The following is an 11,500-nucleotide window of genomic DNA, read 5'->3' on the forward strand; positions in this document are numbered from 1 at the left end:
CCAGCTGAGCTTAAATCAAGATCCCAGTGCTAGACGTCCTCCTCAGCTGCTGCTTCCTGATATATCCAACCAAATCCATAATGACAGTCTCACTGTGGAGATCAAGGTCCTGGTGTGTGTTCAGTGTGGTTTGGACGCAGCGTTTAGCAGATGTTCGGAGCATCTATTCTGGACTCGGCTCTGTTTTCCCAGAGCTCCGGCTCTGCAGAACCAGCTTCTTGCTCTGGTCAGCAGACCTGCTTGTGGTTCGCCGTCTTCGCCTTCAGAGATTCAGTTAAAGACTCTGAGTGCAAAACAGACATGAAGACAGAACAATAGGCTCGCTTCTGTGCGAGAAAGTTTTCCGTTTACTGGAACAGGGAGTTTTCCAAAGAACATCCTCGGGGTGTTTTTTACCCGTCGACTCACTAAGCCACGTTTTAATCGCTGCAACCGTTCATCACCTGCGGATACGTGAACAAACAGTCACAAACTTCAGCTCAGGCGGTTTGTGTCCCTCTGAGGTTTCCCCGAAAACAAGGCGCGACAAACCATGTTCTTGGTCACGTAGAGCAAATAGAAAGCCTTGTGTTTGCATGATGGCTGCAGGATATTCAGTATTATCCACTCCAACAGTGCATCCCTTAAAGCAAATGTCTGTGTGTTACTCACATGTCTATAACTTTAGATGCTTAAGTATAAATAAGTATAAATCATCAATGATTAATGACTTTAAGAAAAAGTCCACAGCCAATTTGGAAAAAATAATAATAATAATTACATATACATATATATATATATATATGCAAAAGTGTATTTGCAGACTTGACTTACTAAAGTTAGCACCATCCCTAACTTACGTCTTGTTTAAACTAGTTCATCAAAGGCCATTAATGGGAATACTGGCAGAGCTGAGCTTCTTTGTCATCTAGCAGGATCTCTTCTCTGTCTTTGCCACCGAGCGTGAAATCAGCCCACGGGAAAGTACCGTGGAAACTCGCTGCAGATTGCTTTCTGTTTTATTAAGCACAACAGCAGAAAGCTGAAAGCAAGCGACCGTTTATTTGATATGAAGTGAAAATATGGTTTGCGTGACCGTGAAAACGAGACTGTGCCCCGTGTGAGCGCGGCCCAACGAGTGCGGACACGTTCCAGTTAGCCGGGTAGTTTCCAGGTTTTTGCACGAGGAAAATCAGATCTATGGAGTTGTGGGTGTGTCAATGATTTTTTTTTATATATATACAATCTCAATCAATTGCTGGAGTTTGTAGAATTGATGGGACGTTTCGAAAGCGAGATTTTGCAGGATTTTTTTCTCTTTTCTTTAAGTGGTATAGTGTTCTTTCAGCTGATGCAACTTTCGTAAATTAAAGACAAAAAAAAACAAAACTAGCGTGTAAAAAAGCCAGCGTGTAAAAAAATGAATAAACTAGAGAAAGCACACTCTAAGTCGACTATAAAATGGCTGGAATGAAGATAAGAGATAAAACCATGAAGGACTCCTACTTTAAGGAATATTTTTAAAAAGTATTCGAACAAAAACCAGTGTAAGCAAATTAAAATCTGTTTAAAACATAAAAACAAAAACAAAACTATCATTGGACCAAGTGGAGCAACTTCCCTTACATTTTTTAACCCCCAATAATCTAATCCTTCCTTGCACTCTGTCTAATTTACAAAAACTTTGATCATTCTCATTGTATTCTTTTATACTAGAAAATCAAAGAATAAATAAAAATAAAAACAGCTACGTTTTATTTTCACCCTCTTCCAGCTCTGCGTTGGTTCAATCCAACACCCCCATCTTCATCTCAACAAGATCAGTTGAGTCAGAATAAAGCCATGAGGAGGAGAGATAGAGCAAAAACTCAATCTGAAGTGGCTTTTTAAATGTTTTTAAGTTTCTTACTCACCCTAAATCAGATAATATACAAAAGAAATCTTTGCACGGCATTGAGGCTGCAGGCTGCAGCTCGGACCTTCCAGCCCGCATTAGCAACATGGTGTCATGAAATCTGTTACAATGAAGCTACCCAGTGACTATTTAACCTAAACCTGCTGCTAACTCGTTTAATTTGGTTATTAACTAAGTCAAGAACCCCAGGATTATCTGCACAAAATGAAATTGTGCCATCCAAGCTGTTATGTGCCAGCTATATGTGATCTTAAGATTGCACACCAACATCTTTTTTATTATTTTGTCAAATACAGGTTACCCATAAAAAAATACTATGCACTGTTTAACTTCACAGACAGTCTTAAAGTGAACTTTACCCTCCATGAGATAATTTAAAAAGATTCTTTTTATCATTTTGACTTTTTAGAATTCATAAAAAGAGTAAAACTCTCTACTGAGTTGAGAAAATGAGATCCAGATCTCCAACCTGAGAACCTTATCAGGATTTTCATCTAACTTCCACAATGCCGAGACCTTCCCTGAGGCCACACACCCGTACTTTCACTTTGAGCTCGTGGCGCTAATTTAAGCCTGCGCTTGCATTTCCTTTCAAATCAGACGTGGCATGAGTCAGCCCCTATCCAAACAGCTTCTCTGTGTGTAAATGGCTAAAAACGGAGGGTCAGCATGTTCACCGGAGATAACGAGAGGATAGGGGACAAAAACGGGCCGACTCCACCTTCATGCAGCCGGCACAGCAGAGACTCGCTGTGCGCAGTAAGCCAGGGAGAGTCAGAACAATCCCAACGCTGCTTAGCAAGGAGCAGAGACGACAAAAACCCACCTAGCCGGTAAACAATGAGGCTTTTCTCTGAACGCAGCGAGCCTCAAAACCCGGCTTTGTTGCCACTGATACCCCGCTTTGCATCCCACCGCCGCTCGCTGCACAAAAGATCTGTAGTGCCAGAAGCTCTGCTTGGTGAGCAGATCACTGGTGATGAACGCTGTCATTTAAAATAGTTAGAATGAAAGGGGGGAGGGGGGGGGGGGTACTGACCTCGTCTACGCTGGCCAGCCTTAGGGTCAGCTCCTTCAGGCTGCGCATCATCCGCTCATCCCTGAAGTCGTAGGGAAACGTTTCCGTCCACTCGGTCAGCAGCTGGAGGATCTTCGGGGTGATCTTTCTGAGTCTCAGCTGGTGTCAGGGGACAAATAAGCAGTGAGCGAACCGCCAAGCAGCCAACCTGGGTCAGGATCTAGCTTTTCAGACGTCCGGATCAAAGATACCTTATCGGCTGGAGGATCGCTGAGTCTCTGCTGCTCCATGCACAGGTGGCACACTTTGGACATAAGTTCATACGGGTGGATGAAGAGGCGAGAGCTGAGCAGGAAGGTGAAGATATACGTCCTCTGCACAGGCACGACAATGCAAAGCATATAGGAAATCAGGAAAAAAAAAAAACAACAACAACATGGCAGCAAAGACAAAAGCAGGGGGATTCCAAACTGCATGGAGAGAAACTCAACGCATGCGGAGCAAAACAGAGAAAAACGAAAGCAGCGTTGTCACTAAACGGCATCTCCCTGCAGCTGAGCTCCTCGGACAGAACAGAAAGTAAAAGCTGCTGTTTTCTAACTAAGATTTCAAAGCAAATTAAGCAGAACATTGCACTCACGTCTGGATAATAGTCCACAGTTGGCACCAGGTGGCGAATGAGGGCCTCCAGGGAGCCGGACACCAGGTTGTTGTCATGATAATAGAGGCCGGGGTAGCCGTCCTCCTTGGTCTCGTACAGATTGTTGTTGTAGCCACCGGTGTTCAGCTGCCCCTTGAAAGGTGGTGTCTGTGGCATGTTGTCCTGCCGAGACAAAGAGCACCGACATCAGAACAGACGGCCAGCGCTTCTCCGCCTTTCCTGGTGTAACTTTAACCTCAGACGCTGAGTGCAGAGCAGCCAAACAAATCCAAAATAGCTCCAGTTTGTTTAAAGATTATGGGGTTGCACACATTGCCTAAACAAAGCGTTTCCTCCCACGGACAGTTTGGGCTGCTGGGCTCCAGCTTTACACAGACTCCATAGAAAAAAAAGATCTGCTAAAGATATAAAATGGGGGGAAATATAACGGAGAAGCAAAGATGAGTAAAGACAGCTGTCTGGATTCATGGCGGGGGTAACCCTGGTGTTAATCCTAATTCCAATCCTCACATCGGTCCAGGGATGTGTGACCCAGAGGTGTTGGACGGCTACGTTAAAAACAGCGGCTCCTAATAAGCTTAATGAAGCCTAACAGATCAGAAGTGTCTCAACTCAGACTAGAGACTATAAAAACAGGGTTCAGTCAAGTAGAACAGAAGAATATTCCTACCCTCTATTTGACTAGTGACTGGGAATAATGTTGACTCTGCATGCCTGTGCCGTGTGCAGCTCAAATACGACCACTGTAGTGAAAAACTAATTTCACAAACCAAAACCTAAGCCGTCTAACGGATAAACACGAAGTCTTCGCCCTGAGAATGCAACCTTTCTGCTTTATTAGGGGCCACATTGGTCTAAAAATGCTAAAATAAACTCCTGCAAGCTTTGATTTCTTACAAACAAACTTAAAAAACACTCAACTATCATCCTGAATTTCCTGAGGCTCGCAGCTCACCGTCGGTAATTGAGGGTAAAGAGAGACGGAGCCCTGTTAATAGGAAGGCTCTGGTGCGTACAGGCACAGCATCTGAAAGTGCAGCAGAAATGAGCTGGTGAGAGATTCTGGGCCAATCTGCAGCCCTGCAGGAGGCCTTGACTGTTGTTTCACCCTGAAATCATCACGGTGTGATCACGCTGTCTGCTCAGCTCCTCTGCGGTCATGTGTGTGCGTGACTCAGAGGGAGGAGGAGGAGGAGGAGGAGGAGGAGGAAGAAGAGGAGGAGAGGAAAGGCAGAGAAAATTGAAGAGCCGGCGGAACGTAACAAGCGTGCGCTGGCAGATGCCACATCCTCGTGTTTTCAGGCGGCGCCGGTGAAGAAGACGGGACACACGTGGAAGCGATGCCGCCGGATGCGTTCATAATAAACGGGTACGGCTGCTGCCCTCTGAACCTGGCGCTGCACGCTGACTGCGGAGATGGGGGGGTCATCTAACCTGGAGGTGGGGGGACCCCCACGGACCCACACCTCCTCCACAACACGCCGCCCTGTGGCTGCCCGCCAAGTGTGAAGCCTTTACGGCTGAGGCACCGCGGGGCTGCCGGGGATTGATCCAAGGATGCCAGGAGGAATAAAAGCTGCACCTGCCCACACACTGAGACCGACGCTTTGAAATGAATTCAGGGGTCTGTTGTAAAGGCTGAGGAGAAACCTACAGAAAAAAGGCTGGCAAGCATCAGCTGATCCAATCGGCCTCAGTTTATTCTGAGCAGAACCTTCCTGATTTATTCCCAGCTACCTTTCTAAGCTCAGGTCAGGCCTCCCTAACAGTTCCCCTCCGTTCACACACACACATGCTGCCTCCATAACCAACATGTGCACAAACAAACCACCGCCATTATTCAGCCAGACAGCCGTGGCCATTTCCATGAGAATGGCCGGGTGTTGTGGAGTCAGAGCGCAGCGGCCTCGGCATCTGCCGCGCCATGTGGCCTCCCCTCAGCGCCGCCGGGATCACCAGCCAGACGGGCGGAAGACGAGGGATGCTCACACACAAAGTCAACAGTTGTGAGAACTTTGTTTACCCCACGGAGGCTTTCACTGACAATAACTTACGCGCTGGGACACATTTGCACTCAGCGGCAGCCAAGCATGATGGCAGATGCCCGGGGTGCACAAAGAAGCCGTAAAAGCCGGGCGCCATGCAAGGAGAGAAGCAGCACAAGCAGGTGATGGAGTGCTGAGAGGGTCACCGTTTCTTTTTTACCCAGCTGGCATCTAAACATGGAGATCCTTTGAAAGACTGCAGGAACGCTGACCGTTTAACTGCAGAATATGCAGCAGTGTTTGCAGTTTTCACATTTCCTTTCCTTTTGGTTCCGGAGCTCTGACACCAGGACCACTGGTGGTATTTGGCCGGCATTTAGGAGCAGGTTAGCTATAAGGTTGGGCAAACAGATACGGCTAAAAATAAAAATACGAGACAATGAAGTTAAAAGTCAGATGTTGGATCTGCAGATGAAATCACAGCCACATTAACCTTTTTCTGGTTACATTAACCAATCTTTGTTATCTTCCCATCCCTGCTCTTCCTCTTATCTCAGATAAGAGTGTAACCCGACATCTTCCCCCCCCCCCCCAGTGATGCTCTCTGGCTCATTCTGGGGGATCCCAGGTTCACAACCAGGTCTTCAGAGTTAAGATCTTATCAGTAACCAGACTAATTTTGTAATCATTCATTTTCCTCTAAAACATTAGTAAAATCCTGTTTGGCTGTTTATCTTGCTCTGTTAAACACACAGCTTGATGCTTCTACTACTAAAATAAAAAATTAATTCGGCCCTTTTCCATTACAAGCCCCAGAATTTAACCTGACACACCCACAACTCCACAGACCTTGTGGCGGACAGTTTTTCCTGCTTCACACAACCCCGCCCCCTCAATAAGTATTATAAGTTTTCTAATACCTTCTTACTGCTGTTTTTAAAGCAGAATCCAAATATTGGGCACACATCTCTGATAAAACCTGTTTATTTGGTTGCGCTGAAACCCGGAGCACTGCAAAAAGGGAACTAAAAGTAAGTAAAATCTTCTTGACATTAGTATATTTTTAGTATATTGAACAGCTAAAGAAGACTATTTGCCAATGGAATGAGAATTTCTACCCCTAAAATAAGATAATTAGACATCCTGCACTTGAAATGAGATTATGGAGATGAATTGTTCTTATTTTAAGTGCAAAAATCTTATTCCATTGGCAAATAATCTGATTTACCAGCTCAAATCAATAAGAAATACAATAATTTCCAGAGGATTTTTACCTACTTTGAGTTCCCTTTTTCCAGTGAGCATTCGTCCGTCTCTGCTCCAAGCCCAGCAGCTGCAGCCTTCCTCACAAAAACAAAACCCGGATGCTGAGGCGCAGCGACAAGCGAGTGGCTGTGATTTCCACATGGCTTCCAGGTGCCGGCCCAGGCCCAGAACCTGGGGGACCACATGGCGAGTCCACTGGTCCGGCACAAACAAAGCCTCAACACTTCACTGTTGGTTCAGTGAAGCTGCCGTCTGGGTGGTAGCTGAAGGTAAACAAGCCACCGACATAAGAGGAGATGGAGAGGGGGGGTAAGTAAAGCCGTACTGGCTGAGCATGTAACCATCTGCTACAGACTGTTGAGGAAATCTAGTTTGGACTTTATTTGGATTTAACAACAGAAGAAATTTTGTCGTACCAAGTTTAATGGTGACAAAGTGAGAAGAATTCTGATTATTTCTCTTTTTTTGTGCTGCTTTTGTCTCTTTGCTAAATGCTGTTTTGAAACATTTGCAGGAGAAACTGTTGTAACAAACTAAGTGAATGTGTGATGTGCTAATCCAACTGCAGTCTGGAATAAAGTTCAAGAAGAAGAAGAAGAGCAGTTAATATTTAAGCTTACTGGAGGGGCCAGGAACTGCCAAATGCACCCGACTCTTTCAGGGTAAAAACGTCACATTAGGAGCAGAACTCGGCCTTCTGAATGGGTTCCCCCACAGGGGAGGGGAAGCATTAGCAGCCTCAGCTCTCAGGTGGTTTTTACCTCAGTGGGCGGGGCTGCAGGCCGGAGGGACAGCGATGGGAGTCTGGTTTCTAGCGTAACCCAAAATAACGAGCTTCCCAACGACCTGGCCGGGGCTCTTCCCGCCCCGCCTGCGGTCTTAACGACCGCTCGTAATGAGCACGCATCACCACTTCAGAGGCCGGCGAGAAAACTGCAGAGATAATCATCACCTTAACCACAAAGATGAAAAAGACGAGGCCTCTGAAACACTGAATGTTTTTGTTTTTTTTCTCTCCGCCTACAGAACCGGACACCGCGGAGGGGTGAGGAGGTCACGGCAGGAAACCTTTGGGATTTCAGAATCCTGAACGGGAAATGGGTCAGAAATGGGTCCATTAGGGTTCGGCATCACGGGAATGTGTTGGAGACACTTTGGGGGGGCCATCGGTAGATCAGCAACCCCCCCACTGCGCCGTGTAAACACAGACAGGCGCGAGGAATCTCACTCATCCGTGGCCTGGAGGAAACGTGGAAGCAGCCGCAGGGGGACGGGGTCTGAGTCTGAAGCTGTTCTGAGGTCAGAGTTACGTTAACCTACTTAAAATGATCCAAAACCCCCAAAATGAACCATAAGCCATTAAAAGGTTGTCATTTAGGAAGAGGCAACTTTCCTCCTCTGTGTGATACATCAGCCAGCCGTCTGTGAAGTGAAGTGCAGCCACTGATAGCTCCTCCATCGTTTCCCAAGCTCGTTTCTGGTGATGGGTGCTGTGAAAGCAACAGTGTGTGTTTGTGGGGGGGAATGGGGGGGGGGGGCGATGCAACGAGCGAGAAAAATCACAGCTTCCATCCAGCGATCTGTCACCTGGCGTCATCAGTTCTCAGGAGGCTCATTAATCCTCCAGACGACACTGACTCAACCAGGGTAAACATCACAAACTTCTCGTTCTCTGGGAGGTAAAATAAACTCAAATGAGGAAAAATTTATTTTTTTTAAGAAGATCTACAGCTCAAGGTCCCTTGAGTTGCTGCCACTCGTGGCTCCAGACTCACATGTGAGCTCTCCATGGACACTTTTATCAACTTTGAACAGAAATGCTGCTAATATGTAATGTTTCCATGTATTTTTTTTATGCAGTATCGGCACATTTTCACAACACAATGCTACTAATGGCACAAGAGATCCATTGTTTCAGGTGTCATTTATTTTATTCGTTTCCCTTAAATATAATTTATTCACCCTCTTTTTTTTAAAATAAAAGTTTCATATTTTCTTGGTTCTGAAAACCTGAAGACCATAAGAAAAAACTGCAAAACAAACAAAGGTTATTGAAAGGGGTGTGAATCGTGATAAGCACCGTCTGGTTGGTTTTATGACTCAAAGCCAATTTCATTTAGTAGGAGCAAAAGCAAAAAATGTCTGACTGGGTTGCAAAAAGTCACTGGCAAGTTGGGCCGAGGCCTCAAATCAGCCTGGAATAAAATCTAAGCTCAGCTGAAGGCATGCCAAGGGTTTTACAAAGTTTCTGAGATACTGAGATACCGGAAAGCAACGAGTGACGAGAGCTTTCTGCGGCCGCTGCCCCTCCCCCACCTCTTGCTGGACACTGGATCAACTTGCTGGAAGAAGCCCACTGTATCAGCAAGCAGGCTTGAATCGGAGGCAACCGGACATTCGTTCAGTTCTTTCTGACACCTGTCCAGGGATCTTTGTCAATTCTGGTGGCTCACTCAGAAAGAACTGAACAAAAGCCCGGATGCCTCCGATTTAAGCCTGTTTAGTGGCTTTAGTGCAGGAACGGCAAATTAAGACATTTGGAAAGAAATCAAGTAGCAAAACAAAAACATACGCAAACTGTTATGGGATGGAAACTATAGAGGCCCCAGCCACCCCTTTAATAAAGTTAGCGAGCTGAAACTAGAGTCCAGGCTGGCTACCTTAGCAGATAGCCCTACCACTGATCCAACTAATATCAACTCGTACTTCAGCTACTTTATGGGGAAGAAAACCGTTAAAGGGTCAAATACTCTGTCCCACATGTGCTTGAAAACTGGAGCAGGTGTTTATTCTATTAGTTTTGGTCAATATTAATTTAACAACAAAGTCTAGTAATTATGATAAGAGGCTAAATTATCTTAGTGGCCTAAAAAAGAATTAATTTATATGGTACATTAAAAATAATGAGGATAATTTGATTTTACAATCTCATCGGTGTCAAACTGGGTGAAACCTGTCCCGGTGGTTTCTGATAAACCAGCCAATAGGACAAACAGGGAGACTCCTCAACGCCCCAGGAACAGGAACCCATGTCGCCAAGGAAAACAATAACCCACTCAGGTGATCCTAAAGCACTTGCACATATTCAGCCGCTCAGAGTCCAACCAAATTACCAATAAACGGATTAAACTTGTCAACAGGTTGAGGGAAAACCCGGTCCAAGCTCCTAAAGCTCAGCAGCAGCACGGAAAGCCAAGGAGCGCAGACCAGAGGCACTGGAGAGGGATGCGGGATTAAGTCCACTGATCCCTCTGTCTCTGCGGGGGAGCATCAGGGAAGAGGGAATCCTCTTAGCCACAAGGTGCAGAGAGGTAAAAATAGCCAGAAACTGACACACATTTCAAACATCCATTTTTTTTTTTAGGAAAAGAGTTGGGATTAGCAACTTGAAGGGTTCGTGTTCGTTTGGTAAAATGCGCAAAGCTTGGTCTGGTTGTGCAGGAAAAAAACCCGCGCCTGAAAACACAAGTGGTCAAACTGCTGATTGAAGAGGAAAAGCAGCCAGACGCGATGAGTTCATTAAATAACACAACCTCAGGAGGGTTTGGCTCTGAATATGGAGTGCGCTCCATCCAGCACCTGCGCGCATTTTGGACTCGCTCCAAAAAAAAAACAACAACACCAAATTCAGGAAAAAAACACAAATTAGAAACACAAAATAAATCCAAAACAACTCACCTCAACAAGCAGGATCCGAGCAGGTCTGAGTTCTCCTTCCCCCAAAATAATGCAAACAAACACTGCAGAGGCAACACTTTCTCCTTTTGCATGTGAATGAACCGAGACGCTCAGTGCGCTCCGCTCTCTCACTGCCGCATCGCTCACTTGTTAATGCAAAAAAAAAAAAAAAAAAGCAAGAAATTAAAAGTGAAAAGACGAATAAACGTTTATTCCGGGTTCGAAATTCAGCAACAAGGACCAAGAGAGCCGAAACAAATCCAGAGTCATCAAATAATAAAAAGCTCCTCGGTTGGCTGTTCGTCCGGCGCCTTTCTTTACCATCTGAGCTCTGAAAGCCGCGATCAGCTTCAAGACTGACAGAGAGCCAGAGGGAGAGAGACGGCAGCCAATCAGAGGGCAGGAAACTCCCCCCCCCTCCGCTTCTTTCATTTTCATTTCCCTCTCCCTTTCTCCATCTGCTCTGCACAGCTCACCAACACGCCGACGTTTTCTCCCTCTACAGTTTCACTTCTTTCTTTATTCCGTTTTATTTGCAGGATTTTTTATTTTTTTTAAAAAAAGAGGAAAAGTCCAACAGTTTCTGTTCTGACAGGAATCTCTGCGGGAGAATTTCATCAAACAATCACCTACAGAGTCAGAGGTGGGCGGAGCAGCCAGAAATTTTACTCAAGAGTAGCGATTGTTCAATGTACTTTTACTCAAGTCAAAGTAAAAAGTACCCAACCAAGAAATTACTCAACTAAGAGTAAAAAAAAAAAGAAAAATGGTATAATGCAAATACTGACTAAACCTTTATAACAAATGATTTCATATTTAACAATGATGGATTTGGTCAGACAAAAATACAAAATTATGTACAAATTCTGGTATTTAAACGACTAACATGAAAGATTTACAAGCAATAACAATTAATCAGTAATTAATTCAAGCAGCAGAATAAACACTTTTCTAAACAATGTGTTTAAACATCAAACTTATGAACCAGGCAGGTGATG

At 45.1% G+C, this 11,500-nt stretch overlaps 1 protein-coding gene across 1 annotated transcript in view; it reads right to left on the bottom strand.

Annotated features, from left to right (window-relative positions):
- rasgef1ba (RasGEF domain family, member 1Ba) overlaps positions 1 to 10,845 on the bottom strand; it is a 28,819-nt gene extending 17,974 nt beyond the window's left edge. Inside the window, exons 1-4 of the mRNA XM_021317912.2 lie at positions 10,503 to 10,845; positions 3,553 to 3,735; positions 3,164 to 3,286; positions 2,934 to 3,071 (exon numbers count right to left, since the gene is read on the bottom strand). Coding sequence (XP_021173587.2) covers positions 2,934 to 3,071; positions 3,164 to 3,286; positions 3,553 to 3,729 — 438 coding nt within the window. The 5' untranslated portion in view covers positions 3,730 to 3,735; positions 10,503 to 10,845. The remainder of the gene's footprint in view (positions 1 to 2,933; positions 3,072 to 3,163; positions 3,287 to 3,552; positions 3,736 to 10,502) is intronic.
- Between the last annotated feature and the right edge of the window lie 655 nt (positions 10,846 to 11,500).

The sequence above is a fragment of the Fundulus heteroclitus genome, chromosome 12, assembly GCF_011125445.2.
Source record: "Fundulus heteroclitus isolate FHET01 chromosome 12, MU-UCD_Fhet_4.1, whole genome shotgun sequence".
Taxonomy (NCBI): Eukaryota; Metazoa; Chordata; class Actinopteri; order Cyprinodontiformes; family Fundulidae; genus Fundulus; species Fundulus heteroclitus.